Here is a 23,027-nt window from a genome sequence, read left to right on the forward strand (position 1 = left end):
TATGAATGCCATTTATTTATTTATTTTTGTAAAAGGAAAAATATCAAACTGTAAGACAGATATGCACACTGTATTCTCCTATCCCTATTTTTCTTCAAGTTTCACAGCACTAGATTTTTGTTCATAATTTGTGTTTTTCAGACTTGCAGAAGTACAAACCAGACAGTTCCTTCCCATACTTGGATGTCCCATCATGTTGCTCAGTTCTAGACCATGTGGCATGTGAGAGAAAAGGATAGACTGCAAAACAAAACAAAACAAAATTAACAAAAAAAAAAAAAAAAAACTCAGTTTCATTTACTCTTAATCGGAACTTTTTAGGGAAAAGCTGAACATAGTAAGATACAACAACTCTGCCTCACTGTGTTTACTAAATGGCCTGTAAAAATACTCTTTCTTCCTGCTCCTATTTATCCTGTCCTCAAAAAGTTCCAGTTTCTAGTTTAATGGTGTTGTTCACCGTATTGTCCATGCAAAATCCCCTATGTCTTGCAGCTAACCAGCATTTGCTTAGACAGTCTCTGCACAAAGCTCTGTGGCCTGTGATAGGAAGGAGATCAGCCTAGCCAGCCCTTCTGGGTTTAATCCATGAAATTACTGCCTTCAGTCAAGGCTTCATTCTAACAAGATTATTTGGACAATTTCCATGGACCAAGTTCTTCTTTTCAAACATTTTTATAAAAGCACTATTCAGTGACCTATCCAATGCAGTCAATGCCACACTAAAATTTACTGGAGAACATTCAGTGGGAATTTAAAAAGCGATTTTTTTTCAATCTTATAAACTAAATATCTCTATTTTTGCATAAACAAATATTGTACGTTAAACCCAAGATTTCATGCTGCATTTTTATTTCCAGTTAAAAAAAAAAAAAAAAAAAAAAAAAAAAAAAAAAAAAAAGGAAATTTACTTATTTTGAACTAAAATGCCCCATAGTTACCATCTTACCATAACCTGGTTTGGTGGGATCCATATAATCCCAAATGCAAAGCCTCAGATGCACAGAAGAATTAAGCAATGTTAGAGTGGCCAGTGCCAAACCTAATTGTTTAAATGAAAGAGGTGTGAGTATCTGTGGCAACAGAGATCTGCAGTGACAAAGAGCAGTCACAAAGTGACTCGATTTGACAACAAGTCAAATCTCATAAATCTGTAACTTTGTAAAAAGTTACAGTTCCTGTAACATTCTTGCTAGCTTTAAATTTCTGCATTATTCGATGACTGGACATCTGTTTTGAAATCCCAGTGGAAAAAAGTGCTCTAAAGTATTTTGCATTGCTATAGCAAAGTTCAGTTTTTCAGAAAAAGCAGCTGCTGAATTTTCTGGAATAAACACACAAACCATTTTAAAGACTTGACCCTTGATTCCCTCATCACAGGACTTCTAGGGACTTCAGGGAAGTCTCCAAGTATAAGGAACACACAATGGGCTCCGATTCCACAGTCTTGAGCTAACCAGGCTGTTTTTCAGCCACATAAGGCAAAGCAGCCTCCTCACAGCTGTGCTTTTTATATACCTGAAAGACAATTTAAAAAATTATCATGGTCTTACGAGGGAATTTGGATATGCAGTCATTACTAAATTGCCATAAAGTTCCATATTACCAATTCTGTCATTACTGAACAGCTTCAAGACACACAGTATCTTTGTGCTACATCTCTTCTTCTCGCTGTAAGAAAACAAGAGCATACGAATGACAGCAAAAATGAAGCCAAATGTACTGTTGAGAAACTTGGTATTCTCTTATTTCTAGCAGAGTTATAGTGTAATTCTAAACTGCAGCATTCAGCATGTCTCCTGAGCTTCCTCGCTGAAATATAGCAATGGAAATTTTACAGCATCTGTGTTGCTTTTGGAAGCCATCACCTCACATCTGCTGTCTCTGTAGTGTAGAGTTTAAGTTCAGCATAAAAAGGTACTTTGTAACAGGCAAGAGGAATCCTGACAGAGTGGTAATTTACAGACTCGCCCGGCTCCCCTGACTACACTCCCTCAGTTTTACGTTCTGTTGAGATTTTTAAATAAGGTGCGCTTCAAGCAGCCACCAGCAAAAGAGTCACTTCTTAAAATGGAGCATCTCATCCAGGACGGGCGACTTTTTAAACCTCCATCAGTCACTGAGTCCTGTGCCAGACTTTTCTCACCGTGCATTGCTCCATCTCGTAACACTGTTCACAATGGTGTTAACTAAATTAGCGCTAAAATAACCACCTGCCACTTTTGGAAAAGTTCTGATTTTGGTCAGAAACAGTGCGGCGGGGCCGATGCCACAGTTCGCACAGGCGGAGGAGCGCGGCCACGGCCTCCGAGAGATTCCCAGTCCCGTGCGACCCGGGGTCGGGAGCGGCGCCCGGTCAATTGCAAATCAATTGTGATTACACAGCGGGCGAGTTTATCGCCCCATCATCGCCCATTTCCTCCTAACGGGGTAATCCGCGCGTTCCTCGCACGGCGACAGACCCGGCGACAGGAGCCTGTTGGCTCAGCCAACAACCCGGGGATTGTTCCTTGTTTGGCCTCACGCGTTCCATTTCCTCCCCGGGCGCCCCGCACCGCCCCCCGGGGCGGGCTCGTCCCCCCCCGGCCCCGCTGCTCTCCGTGGGACTCCCGCGAATCACAGGATTCCCGCCGCCGGCAGACGGGCCCCGCCGCGTTCCCGCGGTTCCGGTGATTAGGGCCGCAGCGGGAGCGCCGCGCGAGCGCCAGGCGCAGCAGCGCCTCAATTAACAAACAAACGCCCCGTCCCGGGAGCGCGACAACCCCCCGGGCCGGCCCCGCCGCGCCCGCAGCCCGCGCCCGCCGCCGCCGCTCCCCTTAAGGTGGTCTGGCCACGGCCGGGCCGCCGGAGCTCCCGCCCGCCCCCTCCCCGCCGCGGGCGGAGAAAAACGGCGACTCCTCTCGCGGCGGACCGGGGAGCCCCGAGCCGCGGGGCGGCGGCGGCCGAGCGGGCATCCAGCCGCGGATGGCTCCTCTGCCGGCCCGGGCGGGACCCGCCGCTCTGGGCGGCTGCGGGCGGCTCCTCGGCGAGTCACCGCCGCGGCGCCGGGCTGGCGCGGGCGCTGGGGAGACGCGGCCGTGCCAGGACCGGCCTCCCGGCGCTGCCCCTGGGCTGCGGGTCAGGGGCCGGCGGCGGCCGCGGTGCGGGCGGTGTGCGCCCTGCGCCGGCCGCGGAGCTACGCCCGTGTAGTCCCCCCTTGTCCGCGGGGAACCGAGCGTCCACCTGCCGGGGCGCGGGGCTGCTCCCCGCCATCCCACCGGGAGCTCCCGGTGCCGGCCGGAGTGCACGCAGGGCACCGCCTGAGCACGCCCCGGCGAGCGCCGTGACCCGCGGCTGTCCGCGCCTCGGGGGGACCCCGTGTCACCGTATCCCCTGTGTCACACGCCGCGGCCGCGACCCCGACCCCGGGCAGAGCATCCAGCGCTGGGGGCGCGGCCAGCGGGGCCGGGTGTCCTCCCGGGGCTGCTGCCGGGATCCCCGGCTTCGCCGCGATCCCACCCCGTCACCAGCACGTGCAGGGGGCAGGACGGCGGGGATGGGGCCGCGCGCACCCCGGCACGGGCGGCGAATCCCGCGGGTAGCGAGGAGGTGATAGGAAACCCATTCCGAGACAACCCCGAGCGCTACTTAAACTGCTGCTGCGGTGACTGTGACTTGGCCTGGAGCCCTTGCAGGGAAACAAAAGGTCCCTTGCCCAGTCCGGGCCGGTGCCTGGCTGCTGCAGCCCGCGCACCGCGGTGCAGAACCGCGCGTCTCCGCAGGGGCCGAATAAACACCGCCACGTCCCCGCAGCCGCCGCGACCCAGCAACACCGCCACGGGCCGGCAGCGGCTCCACCTTAACGAGCCCCGGAGCCCGCCCCTCGCGTCCCGCCCGGGCGCGGCTGATAGGCGGACGAGGCGGCGGGGGCGGGGCCTGGCGGCGCTCGCTATAAATATTCATAAGAGCGCGGCGGCCGGAGCGCCGCTGCCGGGGCCGGAGAGCGAGAAGTTGGCGGAGGCGCTGCCGCGCTCGACCCGCGGCTCAGGTGGCGCGATCGCGGCCGGGGCGCCCGGCAGCCGGAGACGGACCCAGCGCAGGGCGAGCACCGCGGTCCCTCGGAGCCGTGTGCTCGGGCAGGCGGCAGAAGGAGTCGCTCCGGCCGCCCCAGCTCCGGCCCCGCCGCTGCCCGCCCGCTCGGGGCGGTGGGAACCCGGCACCGCCTGGTCCCCGGGACGTCTCAGCCTTCTTCACCGCGCCGCCCGGGGGCTGACGGCGAAACTTCTCTGCCGCCTCCAGCCCGTGCCCGGCCGGCGCTGGAGCAGCGGCGAGAGGAGCTGCGCCTCCCCCTGAGAAACCGACCCCGCGGGGAGCGATGCGACGGCGGCTGAGGGGCCTCCCGTGAGCCGAGCCCCATCCTCCGGCGCCGAGTGGGGGCTGCCCCTCACCGGGTGCCCGCGGACGACGGAGTCCGGCGGGGGCTGCGAGACCTCTCACCTGCGACCGGCACGGAGGGGCCGCCCTGCGCCCCCCCGGGGGTAGCCGGGGCGGGGGGCTGCTGTGGCGCCGTGCTCCCCGCGGCTGCTGAGCGGGACGGGAGAGGAGCCGGGGCCGCCGCCCGCGCGCCGCCGAGCATGGAGTGGAGTTACCTGTTGGAAATCACCTCGCTGCTCGCCGCCCTGTCCCTGCTGCAGCGCGCCGGCTGCGCCGCCGCCTCGGCCGCCGCCGCCGCGTCCTCCTCGTCCTCCTCGGCAAAGGAGCTGTCGTGCCAGGAGATCACCGTGCCCCTCTGCAAGGGCATCGGCTACAACTACACCTACATGCCCAACCAGTTCAACCACGACACGCAGGACGAGGCCGGGCTGGAGGTGCACCAGTTCTGGCCGCTGGTGGAGATCCAGTGCTCCAGCGACCTGCGCTTCTTCCTCTGCAGCATGTACACCCCCATCTGCCTGGAGGACTACAAGAAGCCGCTGCCGCCCTGCCGCAGCGTCTGCGAGCGGGCCAAGGCCGGCTGCGCCCCGCTCATGCGCCAGTACGGCTTCGCCTGGCCCGACAGGATGCGCTGCGACCGCCTCCCGGAGCAGGGCAGCCCGGACACGCTCTGCATGGACTACAACCGCACGGACCTCACCACGGCCGCGCCGCCGCCCGCCAAGCCCCCGCTCCGCGGCTCCAAGCCCGGCACCCCCGCCAAGGCGCCCCCCGCCGCCGCCCCGCCGGCCGAGGCCCCGCGCAAGCCGCGGCCGCCGCCGCCCTGCGAGCCGGGCTGCCAGTGCCGGGCGCCCATGGTGTCGGTGTCCAGCGAGCGGCACCCGCTCTACAACCGCGTCAAGACGGGGCAGATCGCCAACTGCGCCCTGCCCTGCCACAACCCCTACTTCAGCCCCGACGAACGCGCCTTCACCGCCTTCTGGATCGGGCTCTGGTCCGTGCTCTGCTTCCTCTCCACCTTCGCCACCGTCTCCACCTTCCTCATCGACATGGAGCGCTTCAAGTACCCCGAGCGCCCCATCATCTTCCTGGCCGCCTGCTACCTCTTCGTGTCCCTGGGCTACCTGGTGCGGCTGGTGGCGGGGCACGAGAAGGTGGCGTGCAGCGGCGGGGCGGGCGCGGGCGGCGCGGGGGCCGGGGCGGCGGGGGCCGGCGGCGGCGCGGCGGCGGGGGCGGCGGCGGCGGGGGGGCGCGGAGCGGCGGGCGGCGCGGCCGAGCTGCAGCCGGAGCTGGCGGTGGCCGAGCACGTGCGGTACGAGAGCACCGGCCCGGCGCTGTGCACCGTGGTCTTCCTGCTCGTCTACTTCTTCGGCATGGCCAGCTCCATCTGGTGGGTCATCCTCTCCCTCACCTGGTTCCTGGCTGCGGGCATGAAGTGGGGCAACGAGGCCATCGCCGGCTACGCGCAGTATTTCCACCTGGCCGCCTGGCTGCTCCCCAGCGTCAAGTCCATCGCCGTGCTGGCGCTCAGTTCTGTGGACGGGGACCCCGTGGCTGGCATCTGCTACGTGGGCAACCAGAGCCTGGAGAACTTACGGGGCTTCGTGCTGGCACCGCTGCTCATCTACTTGGCCATCGGCTCCATGTTCCTGCTCGCCGGCTTCGTCTCGCTCTTCCGTATCCGCAGCGTCATCAAGCAGCAGGGTGGTCCCACCAAGACCCACAAGCTGGAGAAGCTGATGATACGCCTGGGACTCTTCACCGTGCTCTACACTGTGCCAGCTGCCAGCGTGGTGGCCTGCCTCTTCTACGAGCAGCACAACCGGCCCCGCTGGGAGGCCACACACAACTGCCCCTGCCTGCGTGACCAGCAGCCTGACCAGGCCCGCCGCCCCGACTATGCCGTCTTCATGCTCAAGTACTTCATGTGCCTGGTGGTGGGCATCACCTCCGGTGTCTGGGTCTGGTCTGGCAAGACCCTCGAGTCCTGGAGGGCCCTGTGCACTCGCTGCTGCTGGGCCAGCAAAGGTGCTGCCGTGGCTGGGAGCACGGGGGCAGGAGCAGGTGGACAGGCAGTAATCACCACGGCAGGAGGACTTGGGGCCGGAGGTGGTGGCTCACTCTACAGCGATGTCAGCACCGGCCTGACGTGGAGATCAGGCACCGCCAGCTCTGTCTCCTATCCCAAGCAGATGCCCCTGTCTCAAGTGTGAGGAGGGGGAAAGAGGCCAAAGGTTAGGGAATGAGGGACACTGGCCTGCCTAAAATGCCCCCTCACTGTTTGGTGCCATTAATGAACCCCTAATGGTCCTTATTAGCCACAGCTTGTATAGAACAATGCAGCTGGCAGAGGCCCCAGGCTCCAACCCCCTCCTCCTTCCCCTCCATTCATATGCAGGGAGCATGTACTTCAAGGAGCCAGCTTATTATTTTGCTGGCAGAGGAGGGTAGAGGCTCACCCGTATCTTGCAGAGGGCAAGGTACAGCGGCTTCTGAGTCACTCTGGACTAAGAGCAGCTCTTTACTCATGGGAGGGAGGGTCTTCCTCGCCCCCATCCTGAGGTGGGAGTCTGCTGGGGACTGCAGGTTTTTGGGATGTGGATGACCAGGCAAATGCCTTACAATATTGACTGAATCAAAACATGTCTTAATTATACACCCCAGCTAAATACGGGTTTCCTACATTAAAGGATGTATTTATATAATTATTTGTTACCTTGTACAGATGTGTAAAATATGTATATATCCAAAGCTATACAGTCTGTAAATTTTTTTGTAAAAAAGTTTAGAGGCTACCCCTGTAAGAGCAAATATGAGTATTCTATTTTGTCAATAAAATGACTTTTGATAAATTACTTTTTCAAGCTTTTCCGCTACTCCTCCCCTGGTTATTCCAGTTGCTGTATCTTTAGGTAGTTCCATAAACTATGACCTACATTCATACATAAAGAAGTGAGATATGTAGACACAGGGAAACAAGTCATTTAACAAGTTGTTCTGAAAAAAGTTTTGCCAAAACCGGGAGGTTTACCATACTTCTTTCCTTTTTTGAAAGATGACGGTGTCTTTAGACTGAGCCTTTACAAAAGAGTCATCTCCCATGGCATGTTAAGTATCCTTTTAAAACGGGTGTTATTTTAGGAATGTGCACACCCGCCTCTCATATCTGTTGTCTACACTTCTGTAAGCACCTGCCTTTCCTGGGATGCATACTGAAGTGTAAAAGGTTAATGTTTTAAATTCATAGATCATGTACTGTGGTGGAACAGCGAGCTGAGATTTGTTAGATCAATCTCTTCTTAACAGATTAAACTAACATCTTAACTTTTGTATATCAAATATGGTCCTTTTTCAAGGGAAAAGGTATTGTTCTTCTGTCAGGAGTAAGCTAATTTATTTGAGCAGAAGGCTGTTGAATTAACAGAAGAATGCTTTGGCAATTGTTGAACTTTTTACCTGTCTGCCCAGTGGCTCAGAACATCATTCCTTTAAGAGGAGCTAAATGAATAGGGTTAATCTGTAGGGAACTTGGTTTCTTTTGAGTTTGGGAAAACTTTGATCTTTTCTCTTCACCAAACGTGATGTATAGTCTGAAGTTTCTTTCCCTGCTGCCTGGTTCCTCTTGTTGCAGACCAATTGGCCACCATGGAGCCTTAAAGTTCTTCAATTAAAGGGACATGGAACTTTTTTTTTTTTTTTTTTTTTTTTTTTTTTAAGAGGAAGACTTGTAACAGTTAGTGAACACCAGAGGGAAAAGGGAGAACAGCCTTTTAAACAGCTTTTCCCTGCATTGTTAGCCAGACTGCAGGCAGCAAGGCATGGCTTGGAGCATTATAGAAAAGAGCTATGAATGCCCTACAGGTGGTCTGCTCACATAATCTCCCCAATTTAAAACATTTTCCTTTACAGGACAATTGCATTACAAAACTCCCTTCTCTTTTGGTCCTAATTGAACCAAAGAACGACTACAAGATTTTCTTTAAAAACTGAGTGTCCAAAAAAAATTTAAAATCTATTAACTAACATTCTAATCTGTTTTCTAAATGAGAGCACTCAGAATATCAGGAGTAAAAACTGCATTAGACATTACTCCAGATATTTTTACACCCTCTGCTTATATTCTGTCAAATTAGCAATCATTTAAAAGCAATTGGTTAGGTTGTGTGCTAGCAGTGAAAAGATAGCCCCAGGTCCCTTATTAACCTGCCAATCATGATAAGAGATGGGCAGCTACCCTACTAATGACACAGATATCAGTCATGATTTGTGGGAAAAACCTTGTTTCATTGAGCACTGACTTGATTATTGGTGTCCCTTTCAAAGATCTCCCAACTTAATAGACCTCACTTCTACAAAGTTGCCAGGAACATGAAAAGGAGTAATTTAAAATGCTCCTAACTCCTTGATGGGAAAAACAATTTTAACTTCTTAAATGCAAAGGAAATTCCACTGGCATTTACACATGGGACCTATTTATGTACCAAGTCACCAGCATCAGAATATTGACATAGCTGTAAGTTGAAAAGACCATACTATTTTCTGTATTGCTGGAAACATTTTTTTCAAGGTTTTTGAAACTTTTTAATCAACGTGGCACTTTTTTCCTGCTCTCAGGTCTTCCTGCTGGGGAAGACCCACATAGCAGAATCAGTTCTGCAGATAAAAATCTGAGTTCCTTCCTCTCCACCAGGTTCTAGCAGGGAAGACAGAGGAGAGGTACAGTCACAATTCTTCTCTGAGAATTTGTTTAGATAGGTCTCTCGCAGGCTGCTGGTGCAGGTTGCTAACACTGAGATAAAAGCATTTCTTGTAAAAGACATCAGTAAGCCCTATGGCTTATCCTACTCTGAATGAGCCAAGTGCTACAGGTGAACTAAAAGAAGGAGTCTCAGAGTTAGCCAGGTAAACAAGATGCCCACTTTGGAAGTGACTGAGTAATAATACATAAGTTAACCAAATGAAAATGAGGCAAAATTAAAGTCACTGGAAACACAAACCTGGGGAAATGGAGCTAAAGAAGCTGACTTAGAAGTGCAGATTTTTGTGAATCAACATAAAATTCGTAGATAGGGAAAAACAATCAGAAACACCAGCAGCAAGGCATTTAGGTACACAAAAAATAAAAATCTACAGCTACAATGAACTTCACATTATTAGGATGCCCTTTATGAAACTAGAAGGTTAAATTTGCTATGAAGATCCAAAAAATATTGGTGGGGTGATAGAAGTGACATGTTCATTTTTAAGATGACAAACAGCCTTCTCTATAAATTTGCCAGAGAGATACTGAAAATAGCCCAAGCCCTTGCCTGCAGAGCAGGAGTGCCATCAGCATCCCTGCTGGCATAGGCTCACCCATGGGCAGGGACAGCACCCACACACACTGGCTCTGGAGAGCTAAGGGACAGCTTTACTGTCACCCATAGCAAAACTTGTGTGGCAGCATTTGGGGGGCTGGGTAAAGGCAGCTGGGAGCCTCCCACAGAAAGGCCAAACTGCTCTGTTCAGGTGAGTGACTAAGTTACCAGAAAAACAGAGTTTGGGATATTTTTCCTCCTCTAATAAGCAAGATTCCTTTAGAGAGCTCTTTCCCCATCCCCTTCTCCACCCTTTTCTTTTTTCCCCAAGAACCTTCCTTGCTTTGCATGCTCCTGTTTCAGAAAGGAAATCATACCGATCTTTCTTCTCCTGCTGCAAAAAAGCTGAAAACCCCTGCAGCCTCCCAGAGAGCTAACCTAGCTTCTGGTGGGCCTCTTAAAGGAGGCAGAGCAGTGCAGGTGTGCTGCAGAGCCTCAGCAGGACACCACACCTGGGCCCTGGGAGCTAGCTGGAAGTGTGCTCTAAATTTCCCCTGTGCAGGAGAAGCTTTCCTGAAGCTTTGATAATCAATCATTTGGTTTGGCTTTGAGAAAGGGAGGAATTAGGAAATTCTCGTGTATTGTAATAAAACAAATTTGGCCAGGCTTTCTGGGAAGGCTATGAAGGCTAAGACTGGCATACAAGGAGCTTTTCTACCCTTTTACACAACATTTAAAGTATTGGGGTGCTCACCCATTAAACACTTCTTCAAATGTCCTTAAAGGTGTCTCAGGTGGGGTAGAAAAACTGGAGGCAGGAGTGCCTCTGTGCACACACTACCCACAGTGTTCTTCACCCCAGCTTCAGAGCCTGGGCTTTTTCCAGGTTCCCTCAGGAGGACACATCTCTAGATACCTGAAAGTGGCTTGTAGAAGAAAGCAGCAACAGTTTTTTACAAGAGGAAACTGGTACTGGGAGACAAGGCAGAATGCCCAAATTTAAAAAGGAATCTCTAGCTGAGAAAGAAAGACCTTGGGAGAATCCCAGTTCTCCTTTGAAATATGAAAATTCAATACCAGACCATTTCTTGATCCCAGTGACTGTGCTCAATGGCACAAGCACTACGTGCAGTGCAAAAGCCAAACCTAGCCTGCACAGTAAGGTAACCCTCTTAACCAATAAAAACATGATCTTTTACAAGGGTTAGACAGGCCACCTAATGTGAGGGAAGAGAGAAATAGCAATAATGTACACTGAAAAATTACAAAAGATGCTCCTGGAGTGAAAACTCAGCTGCAGTCAAGATCATGCTGGAGGAAAGCTCAGTGTGGACCAGTCAAACCAGCTTGTGGAATCACAGCCAGTCTCCAAGTGCCTGTTACAACCTGCCTGTAGCATGCCCTGCTCCTGCACCCCATTCCAGAGCCACACAGCCTGTGTTCCTCCAGGCACACACTTCCACTCCCACACACCGTGGTCACTGCAGCTTCTGGCCCAACAGGGAACTGAGTGAAAAGCAATCATTACCCATCCTGGCCAGGTTCCCTCACATACTAAAACTGGATGGTATGGAAAAGATAGCACGACTCTCCCTAGAATTAAAGAGGCCGGGCAGCAAAGGTCACCCTGAAAACAATAGGATGAGACTAAGAAGAATAAAGAGATCTGAAAATGTCAGTCCAAAGAAAAAAAGCATTAAACAAGGCAGGCTCCCAGCATGTGGTCGTGATGAGTTCTAGGCGGCCTTTAAGAGAACTCAATTAGAAATCTTCAGACAGCTCTATTTATTTAAGCTTTTATAACTGCCCATCATTACTGTAATCAGATGTATGAATTTCACTAGTTCAGCAGAAATGATCACACATCATAAATGCTATGGTGGTATGGAAATAACTGGTGTCTGGTATTAAAATGTGGAGCAATAATCTGAGGTGACTAAGGATAGTCAAATCACCTCAGAAACTACTACCTAAGGTCGAATGCTGAACCAAGCTTTTTGAAGGCTGAGATAACACTTTTTCACTCCTACTAGTCTCTTATCTGTGATCTCAAACCACTTTACATTCACTTGTGAATTAATAGTCAAATTTCTTCTTGTCAGGCAGAAATTCAGTAATAATACCCAGGCTAATGACACTTTAATGCAAGTCTAGGAGAAAACGCTGGGTTTCCTGACTGTGTGCTGAGTCCTCGGTACAGCTCCATTTAACGAGCACTTTCTCACTCCTGTGCCCTCCCCAGCGGTGTCCCCAAAGGCCACACACAGCCCCGTGCCCGGAGTGTCCGGGTTCGCCTGGCACACTCCAAACCCGCCCGAGCCCCATCGGGACACGGATGCTGCAGGGCTGAGCCGAAACCGGCTCGTACAAGACTGGAGGGAAATCCCTCATTGCCCCCATTCCCTACGGGCAGGTGCGGAAAAGAAGGTCTGCAGCGATCCTGGCGCGGCCGGTTCTGGGGAAGCGCGGCGGCTGCGGGCGGCCATCCCGCAGTGCCCTCCGCTGGGGACACCGGGAATTCCAGCTCCAGAGCCTGCCACCGCTGTGCTCCCGAGGGCTGCCCGCTTTGCCGCTCTTCCCGGAGCTTCTCCCGGGGCGGGGAGATCCCGGCTCCCGGCCCTGAGCCCGCGCCCGCCGCTGCCGGCAGCCTCCGGGCACCGCTCACCGCCGCTGCAACAAGACGCTGTCTCTTAAAATCCAGCTTTCCAAGAAAACAGGAATCTAGTCAGAAAAATGTGGCCACATTCCTGTAGATGCCTAATGTATTATAAAGCTGGGCTTTTTATCTTGAACACTATCTGACTTCTTTAATATGTTGCATTAAAAAAGGGTTCCTGTTCCATCAGTTTTGTCCTTTGTGTGACTTGTTAAATGTTTTCAGGGATGCATTAAATGCATTAGTTAGAAGTCCTTTCCTCCAAACGTCTGTCATTGATAATTTTATGTGACATTCTTCATGAAGAAGAGTTAGTCTCAAATTATTTTTTGCTACTTGATTTTTTTCCAAGAATAAACTTACGACCAGAATGTCCCATTTTCACATCTTTTGAAATTAGAAAGAATACTTTTCATGCTGTGAACAGACTTGATTCAAAATGTGTTTGAGACATGATACCTTCATCATTTCTCTGTGGTTGAAATCTAAATGCTCTCTTTCGATGTAAATCAGAAAATGTAGCCATCTGGCTTAGGAAACAAATGACTTGCTTTGGCTTTCCGTGCAGATGTAGGGAGAGAACAGAATTAAATCTGGCTTTTAGGAAAGGAAAGGGAAATGTTTCCCCTGCAGATCGTGCAGCTTTGGGCACTGTGTGTTCTGTACATTGCTGCCATCCGGAGCTGCAGCCACTCCACAGGGAAATGCACAACTTTCTCTCTCCAAACCTGTGGAGTGGAAAGCACATTTATCATTGTGCGGTTTAAAATGAAGTTACTTTTTTGCAAAACTGTAGGGAAGAAATATTTTGCTATAACAAGTACTAAAATCTAAGTTTTCCAGGACACAGAGCAGGGCATTAGGAACAGCCAGATCAGGAAACCACGGAGACCCACACGGAGCTTCACTGCTGCCATCCTCGAGCTCATTAGTGTACAAGAATTGTGTGTGTTGTTTTTAGCAGCTAAAGAGTTATTTATGGCTTCTATGTTCTCAAGCCAAAGTGAGTGAGGGGTGCAACCAGGGCAAACGCATCAGAGCAATGCAAATCACTGACAAGGCATCATGAATACAAGCTGAGCAGAATTTAAATACAATCCATGAATGAGAGGAAAGATTTGCATGAGGGAAAGAATCATTAGAATCTGATTTAACAAGCAGTACATAAAATGGGCCTTTGCTTAAAATGAAGCAAAGCACATTCACGTTATACATTCTTAATGGAAAAAAAAAAGCAAAATCACAAAAAACCTAATTTATTAGTAGAGCTTGGAATAGAAATGGTTTTCACAGAATACCTTTAGATCCTGATTCAGAAACTTGTGCTTGATTGCTTTCTTGAATAGAAGTGGATCATAAGCATGTAGGGTGGTAAGGACTATTTAAGTGCATGCCAAAGTCCTATTGATTTCAGTGAGATTTTATAAGATACTTAAAGTAAGCATGTGCATAAATGTTTCCCTGAACAAGAGCGCTTTTCTGAATTAGGATTTAACCCATTAATTTACACAGTGCTTTCAAACTTAATTCCTTCTGGGAAAATAGAATAGACAAGAATATTTTTAAAAATTGTTTATTTCTACATGTCTTAAAGAAGTCAGTGGAAAATTATTCTGGATAGACTTTTCTGTAAGCTCCAAAAGCCAACAGAGAACAATCTGTGGGAGCTGAAAGTAAATAATACGGCAACTTTAATAGACTGTCTGTTGGTTTCATTTCAACTACATTACGGAAAGTTTGCATATAAGGTGTTACATAGATAATTTCAGTCTCTTGAAAGGAAAGTGATAAGCTGTTTTACATTAAGTGATATTATGTTCAGTCTTTGAGAAAAGTAAGAGCATTGTTTTAAGAAACACCTGCCATTTTTTGTTTCCAGTCAGTGGTCACTAATATTGGGCAAAACAAACATTTTATGTAATGTTTCCTAAAATAAAATGTGTCTACCTCTAAATGCCTTGTATTTTGAAGTAATGGCTGAAGTGGCAGATTCTGATGCAGCTGTGTTTTCCTGATCCTAAGAGATCAAATGTCTCTGTCAACAGTGGACAGTCTTTTTGTTTCTATAGAAGCATATATATTCCAGCTGTGTATTTTCATTTCCTACCATATTCCTCTGGAAATACAGCACTTCCTTCATGGGCTTCTCTCAACTAAATCTCTAGCAACAACACATACAAGAGCTCACTGTATGACCACATGGCCATATTGACTGTACTTGTGAAAGTCAGACTCCAGTGTCAACTTTTCTTTTGGCATTTTAGAAGATTTCAGTGTGTTGTGGTGATGGCTTGCAAGATGCCTTTTTGAAATCTATGAATGTTATGACCAGTGTGATTTTTGTCCTTTATGCTCTCTTTCTGAATAATTCTGCTGTGAAAATGTTTGGCATCACGTGCTATTCCAGGTAAGCAGCAATACTGTTCTCCTGGGTTAGATTTCTGTGTTTGTTTTGTTGAATAAAAACCAGTATCGTATTTGTTGAAGGGGAACATCCTCTGTAGTAGTACTTCTTTAGCTGTTATCACTGCTTAAATATTTCTCAACATCTTCATACTTTCTTCTTTTTTTTTTCCCTCCTCCCTCCACCCCCTTCCTCCAAGTGCAAAGTTTAGGTGAAGGCTGAGGTTCAGCTCAAGACTAGGATGTGTAAATGCAGGTAGGTATCTCAGCATAGGGGTTTTTTTTAAGGTAAGGCATTGTTTGAACCTTTATTGTAATAGAGTGTTAGAAATGGAGTCAGTAGGTCGTGGAAGCAGAATCTGGACTCTAAGTACCTTGTGGGCCTCAATTTAGTTTCTCAGACATGGGCTCCAGATGATCCTGGAGATTCCTGCCCAGCCTCTACCTGCCTCTCCAAATGAGCATGGGTCTCCCATAATTTTCTGTCATGTCTGAAAGACACAGGTGTATATCTCAGTTACCCTCTGGCAACTCTAATAACATGGGATACCTTTGTGGGCAACTTATGGCAGCTCAGATCTGGATTTGACCAGATCTCTTTAAAGAGTAGTGGAATTATGGACACTGACCTCACAGCTATGTGATAAAGGTTTCTTAACCTTGAGCTGAACCCTCCCAAGAGAGGCTTGTGATTATTTTTATCACCTCTGCTGCAAAATATCAGTATTTTCTTGCTGATGGGTTTTTAAATTGCTGTTTCCTCAAGTTTTAATTTTTTTGCTGGGCTCTCTCATGTCTTTTTACAAGCTGACACCACATATAGTTTTGATTGTTCTATAGGGAGGTTTCTTCTTAGCCATTGCTCTGACTCTTTGACCCCTTAAAGCACTCTGCACATTGTCTGATAAGGAGTTGGAGGGGAGAGTGTTATTCTTGACAAGGCCTTTGATTGGTATAATAGTAATTTATTCAGTATAATCATAATTTATTGAAAAGGTGTTATTTTAGTATCACCTCGTTTGGCAGTCCCCTCACATGGTTTCTTCTACCTCTTTGTGGTATATTAACTTCTCTGTTCTTTACTTTAAATTTTATTTTGCCGTTGCTTCATTTTCTGACAAAATTTTAGAGAGGCTATTGTTTACTTTGAGTTTCCTCCTTTTCAAAGATTTCTTCATTTATCCAAATTTTAGGACCACATAAAGTACATAACCACATATCCTTAAATCATGCAAGTTCCATCAGCTCCTCTAGAGAGCAGCAAATATGTTCAAATAAAATAGTAGCATACTTCAACCTAGTGTTTCCTGAAACAATATCTTTGGTAACTCAGCTTGCTGAGTTCTGCTAAAGAGCAAAAAACAATCAGGAATGAAGGTCTTATACCTGAGCATAGCATTTTCAGACATTGTCTGAGAGCTGTCCTAGCCCTGGTATTTAGTGTGGAAGGCTTCTACCCTCTCCAAAAGCCCAACACTAGCTCACCAATATCTTGTGGCAGAGGAGAGAAGGAAGACAACAGGGGTTCAGCCTGGGCCAGGAACCAGACTTGGATACCCACCAGATCTGTGGGCTGTAAAGCTTCCATCTTTACACAGCACTGGCAGCCAAGAGGAAGCACTCACTCTCACAGAAACACCCACAAAGTTCTCCATCCTCACGTCCATCAGTGGGTGTTTGACAGATGGGACTCTGGTTCCTGGTGTGCACTAACTGGGGCTTAAGGGAACTTGGCATCTGACAGTGAGCCACTATTATTTTAATTTCTTTTAAGAAAAATAGCCAAGGTAATGTAAAGTCTTCCTAGCTACAGACCTCTTCAGACTAATTCCACCATATGTCTGAACCTAAATGCTACATAAATCTTCAAGAGAAGGACAAAGGTCCCTCTGTTCTTTGAGACCAGTCACCAAGCACAACTGACAGCTGCCTGCATGAGAGCTCACACAGCTGGCACAGTCCTAACAAGGCAAACTCATTCTAATGGGAAAACCCATATAACAGAGCTTCCAAAAACATGCTCATGTTCACAGACCTGTCTCTGCTAAGGTTTTCTGCCAATAAAGCTTCTTGGTCTGCATCAACTCTCTAAAGCAGCTTTTGCAAAGGGTTTTCTCTCAGTTAAAAGCCTGCTCAATTAAGCCAGGCTGCAAAAGGCCCATGGCTGCAATCAAAGCAGCTTTTACTCAGTTTCCTGTGACATACATTACATGTCATCACCACTACTCCCTGTGCTGGTGGCAATCACCTTCCCCAAGGTCACCACCTGACCTCTGTTACACACAAAGAACACTGGGAAACAATTCTGGATGGACAGAAAATATCACCAGTGTAAGAGTGACTGCCAAGGCCATGACAAAGCAAGGGAATAATTTCTGGGAAATGGATTTACCATGAGTTGGCATGTTCCATTGCCTCAAGGTTGCTCAGCTCATCCCAGCATGATAGCATAACATGGAGGAAGAGATGGATCAAGTCAGGAAAAGAGAGGGGGAAAAGCAAGGAATGCTTTGTATGCAGCTGAAGACGATGTTTATCACAACTCTCCCTTTCCTATGTCACCCTTCATAGCAGGATCCTGCCTCTTCAGTAGCTGTATGGCTTCTGCTGGTGGGCTGGATCAGTCAGATGCAGCAATGCAGACAATCTGCTAACCAAGTCCCAGCTCATTTTTTGGAACCACACTGCCAAAGATCTGGAAACTGTGGAAGTGGTGCTCCCGAGTGGACGGTGGAGGTTGTACCTTGCTGCTTTTTGAGGTGTGTGCTGGCAGCTGATGCACTGGAAAAACAGCCTTCTGCACCATGAGAGCCTGCCTGGCATCAAGGCAGAACATAAAGGCACTGGCAGAATGGGAAGCATCTGGCACTTACCAGCACTTTCTCTTCACAAACTAACTCCTGCAAAAACTAACACTGGACACTGACATGGAAATTCCACGGAACACTCCACCAAGAGAGCTCAGTGCTCACTGAGATGGTGGATGAGCTCTTGTCAGGTGCTGACTGAGGCACCCACATCTTCATGATGTTCTTTGTATAGTCCATTTTTAAGGAACATCCTGATGATTCTCCAGTCCAAATTTTATCTGTGGTTAACTTTGCAGTCGCAGAGTTGTGCTCACAATTGTATTAAACAGTTGCCCTGTCTGGTTTTAGCTTTGCAACAGTTTCTCAAAGTAACCCTATAGCCTGGGATTAGTTTCAAGTGATCTACTAAGTTCTCATTATCAACAGAAGTCCTCTGTGTTCGACGCAGTCCTTCTGTATTGGCAGGGCCTGCAGCCAGCTTGAGGGATGCAGAGGGCAGCTCTGTAAGGACTGGAGAGATAAGAAAGTTGTATTTTGGTGCCCCAGCTGAACTATTCTAATGATGTCTGCACATACTTCAAAATCAGGGCAGAATTTGTATAGAATTTGGTGTCACAAGCAGTGGGACTATGTTTCAGCTGACCTGGTGCCCAGGCTCTAGTGGGCTGAATCCCAGATTCTACACAACAAGAATATTGATGGACGCCAATTAGCATTTCAACAGAACTAAACAGCCTAAATGTTTTGCTTAAGCCTTTGTTTTTAATTTGTAGCAAAACATCTCAAAAGATAAAGTGTGCTAAGCCAAGTTGTTTCTTGAAATGAGCCTTGTAAGGATATTTCAGGAACCTCATGTACAAATAAAGCAACTGTTTGGATGTTTTACTCAACCCCTGACTCCTTCTCTCTTTTTTTTATTTTTTTTATACTATTTTAAGAATTTTTGCTGAAGTACAGAGGGCTAAGTAAATAGGGAACATAAGACTGTTGTTCTAAAGGGTTTTCAATATTTCTGTGTAAAAGTCATGGAATATACTTCTCAGATATGGGTAATTAAAAGAAAATATTTCCTATTTATCTGCACATTTCAAAGTCTATTGCTATAAACTCTGAAAATTGGGATTGATTTATTCTAAATTGAAGTAGCTCTGTGTTTCATGTAACTCCAGGGCATGAGGTGGATTGTTCCACATCTGTCTGTCTATTACAAAAAATATCTATGTTTGGACCATTCCTTAATATCGGGTCACCTTGTGAATTTCATAAAGGTTGAGGGCCATGGGATCAGTTCTGAGTGACAAAGTGAGGCTGCAATTCAAATCCTGTGGTTTTCTCCAGCCATTCAAAGATTAGGTCCCATCAAGTCATCAAGTTGTACATGGAAGCTTCTGGTGAAGCTGCACAAACTGGTATCTGTCAGTGCATCACAACTGGTAAACTGTGTTGCAGATATTCCTTATTTATGTTTCAGAGAAATGCTTTAGAAAGAGGCTTGCTGAAGAAGGAGAAAGCTTGTATTTGTTAGCCAATGCATACAAGTTGTTCATATGCCTACCTTTGAATATCTCCACTAGATCTCCAAAGATAGCACAGAGCTTTAAAGTTTGTGCCAGAAAGAAGGAGCTCATTGCACCGTATATTGTCTGTCAGAAGTAAGAATCACTCACACTGACTCAAAGAGAAATGTGCAGAAGGAGTGGGTGTCTAAGTGGGTGTTTAATTTGTCAGGACAAGTAGGGCTCTGAAATCATCTTATCCTAGTTTCTCTTTAATAAAAATGCCTATCTTCAGTGCAAGGAAAAGGCAAGTCATCACAGGGGACAATGCAAAATTTTATTCTACTAGGTCAAAATCTCCTGTTTATTTCCATTATTGTTATTTCTTTACTAAAAGTAACATTTTCAGTGGCAGAAAATGCTGTGGTGCCAAAAGTCTCACTGGCAAAATAGATGTTACTCACATAGAAAAGCCAGAAATGAAGGAAATTACTTCTGATTGCTGAGCCCAAATCCCCCATCGTTCTTGAGAGCATCATGTATAAACCTCAGTTTCTAACAACAAGCTCAAAATCTGCCATCACCCTCACTCAGTAAATTGTTCATCAGTGAAAGCTTTTCAAAGCTAATCCAGTACTCAACAAAAAGTGTTACCTGCAGACACTGAATTAGAGACAACTCTCTGCCTCCTGGCATTCTCACGGTGTGAACAGCACAGGATTATAAAACTGTTTTTGGACTTCACACTGTGTGTGCACTCCCATGAATAAATCACAGCTGTGGAGATGGCCTGGGACCTCCTGCCTGTCAAGCCAAATGGAAGAAAACAGACAAGTGGGAGAAATCAGAAGCTGGTGAAGCAGATTGTGATTGTAATCTATCTACATGGACACTGGATAATTTTAACATAGAGATGCAGCTGATACATTCTGATTTCTGCCTTAGTGAACTCATTTTTCAGAACTGGCACTGCTGGGTATCACAGGCCAAGAGTTCACACTATGAGTGAGCAGAGACCATCTAATCTGCAGAACATTTTAGCAACTCAATTACAATGTGAGACATGTTGTAAAATTACTTCTCTGTCAGTCGAGAACATCGGGCTATTAAAAGTAGATCAAAAGACAGAAGTTAAAGAACAGCCTTTTGAACTACTCTACTGTCCTATTTTTTGAGATGTATTTCTTTATTGTCCTAAAATACTACAAGCAGTAATAATTTATCTGTTCTCCATTGTAATCATGACATTACAATAATATAATGTCCAATTAATATGCTCTTTAAGGATTTCTTTTAGAAAGCTAATAATTGAAATAATTATGTGCCATTTAAGGGCAGATAATAACTTGAAAGAATACATTGAGGGTGTCTCCACATTGCTAACTTCAGATTTAATACTTATTCTGGGCTGAACTGAGATATTCAGGGAGCACAACTGCTGCTGACAGGAAATTATACATTCCCTAGACACCTGTCTGGAGTGTCTTTCACAAGAGCAGAAAGAGAGTCACAGCTTTCTGTTGTACCACTGAGAGTAAATCAAAGTGACCCAACCTAAAAAGTGCAAGAAGAGGATAAAGTGATTACATTTGACTGAAACTTGGCTTCTAAACTAGTTAGGTTTTCTATTTTGGTGTTTAAAAATATATTTCCAAACAAAACAAAGAAACTTAAAAAAATTGTTTAGAGAAAAAGTTAAATATATTTTAGTTAGAGGTAACAAATTGGGGTTTTTCAATCATTCTCCACCCGCAGAAACTTCCAGTGATACTTGATTTAGCTGCATAGAAAACATGAAAATTCTGTGTCTCCAGCAGCCTGCTAGATACTTATTTAGCAAGAGAAGTGCTATTGAAGTGCAATTGAAGATACTAAGAAAACAACATTTTTAAGACATTTTATAACTTTCCAATAAAATTTTATTTCTTATGTGAAAACTATTTTATCATATATTTTTTGATCAGTTCCAACTCTTATTTCCAGGGAGTTCAATTCCTTTCTGTATAGTCTCATGGTCAGTATCACATGAGGCTGGATGAGAAATATATATATATATCTTCTGCAGTGTTCCATAATGCCACCACAGGGTGCAAGTGACACCTGCACTTTGAGCACAAGACAAAGCTCCCTGAGGGCGGTTTTAGGAGTATTGTGCTTTCAACCCATCTTCAAAATGCTTTTCTGAAGGAGATGGGTTAAGAAATTATTTAAAGACACATTGATAAACATAATAAGAACATTTTGTAACATTTTTCTCAGTCTATAATAATTTCTGGAAGGATTTACAAAACAAATACATTACTTTAAAAGACTGAATTTTTTGTTTTAACAGCAGAAAGCCTTGTTGCTTCTTTGCTTCAGATCTATCAGTTCTTTTCTCACTCTAAGACATCTAGAGCACCTCCACATTCAGTGATATTGAATACTAGGAGAAATTAGGGGTGATCCTCTGCATTTTTTCAGATAGATCACTTTTTTTGCTATTTTCTCCTCCCCGCTGTGGATGTCCCTCCCACCCATCACTTAATTTCTTTGACCTCTGGAAGTTTACAATAGCTCAAACTTCCTTTACTCTTCTTTTCTTGGTCTTGTTTTGCTGGCAAATCCCCACAGTCTTTGTAATTAATAAATGTGACTTAGAGAAATAGTAGTAAAAGACTCTGAGTCATTGCCCTAGGAGCAGGTTGTTGATGCCAGAGGTTTCTGTTCACTCTCCGGGGAAAATTCCATACCAAATTTTTCTCTTTAAATATGCAGCTTTTATAAACACATTAAGTCCTTATTACACTGACTGAATTATGTGTCAATGGACCCACAAGTCCCAAAATCAGCCAGGTTTGCAGGGGAGGAACACAACCCAAAGGCCACTCTCTGCAGACTAAGGAAGATACCCACGAATTTCACTTTCCATTTCAAACACAAACTAGTTCTTTCCAATTTGAAATGAGACTCTTCAGTCATGAAAAAATCTCTAACCAGAGACAAAAAAACCCAAACTACGTCCAGCCAAAATGCATTTATTATTTTTCCTACCCTGTTTATACCTCATGTTGTGGGATGTATGCAATGGACTGAATCCACATTTGTTCCTTGCATTCTTTCTCACATCTGAGAAGATGCAATGAATCATAAAAGGTTTCATTGTTGCAATGTTTTGTCATGGCATATGTAATCAGCCCACACCCCATTAAAGAGGCTTTGGAGGACGAGAAGTTTAAATATTTAATGTTTTTCTGCCTATGTTAAGTTTAATAATTAATGCTGCTTCTACCGTGGAAATGACAAATCACACAACAACATGCATGATAAAAGAAACAAACAGAGCTAATAAAGAGGAAAAACCTTACTTAGAAGGTAGTAATTAAAAATGCCCATAGTCTACCTCAGGATCCCAAAGTATTTTGCTCCTGACTCCAAGAGCAGTTGTGTCTATCTATTAAGCCACCTAATTTTGGGGGAATGCAGAAAAGATAACTATTGGTCTTTACCTTACACAGGTGAGAAATAATACACAGGTGTGATGAACCTAACTATCTTGAAGACTTCTGCACCCACAGGAGAGAAAAGGAAGAATGTGAAAGCTGTTGTCCCATTATGTCCTGCACATGGGACCCAGCCCTGAGGTTATTACAGGAACTTGTTACATGGCAGCCCAAGAGCAAGACTAGATCTGTGCCTAACAGCTTCATAGCTACTCCAGCACCAACCAGTATCTACAGATACCAGTTCCTGATACCCTCTGAATAATTTGTTTTGTAAGACACTACCACCAGCACATTTCTCTGGGTACATGCTCCTCCACATCCACTCCCACTGATGATCTGCAGGTATGTGCAACCTTCAACCCCCACTGACTTGTAGCTAAAAGAAAATTCATCTCACACACTGCTGTGCTGTAGTGCTGGATCACGCTTATGCAAATGCGACAGAATTAACACTGAGGGAAAGAACA

General features: G+C 46.7%; 1 protein-coding gene and 1 long non-coding RNA gene across 2 annotated transcripts in view; both read left to right on the plus strand.

Moving 5' to 3' along the window:
• The window catches only part of LOC136358914 (uncharacterized), a 161,609-nt gene that overhangs the window by 30,159 nt on the left and 108,423 nt on the right, over positions 1–23,027 (plus strand). The gene's annotated exons all lie outside the window — the stretch shown is intronic.
• On the plus strand, positions 3,975–7,282 carry FZD8 (frizzled class receptor 8). The gene has a single exon (XM_066314873.1). It carries the CDS (start codon positions 4,614–4,616, stop codon positions 6,624–6,626), a length of 2,013 nt encoding a protein of 670 aa, XP_066170970.1. The 5' UTR covers positions 3,975–4,613; the 3' UTR covers positions 6,627–7,282.

Source organism: Sylvia atricapilla, chromosome 1, assembly GCF_009819655.1.
Source record: "Sylvia atricapilla isolate bSylAtr1 chromosome 1, bSylAtr1.pri, whole genome shotgun sequence".
NCBI classification, from domain to species: Eukaryota; Metazoa; Chordata; class Aves; order Passeriformes; family Sylviidae; genus Sylvia; species Sylvia atricapilla.

Bases quoted from the DNA above. Each gene is read 5' to 3' on its own strand.
- FZD8 (XM_066314873.1), top strand. From the start codon at position 4,614: ATGGAGTGGAGTTACCTGTTGGAAATCACCTCGCTGCTCGCCGCCCTG.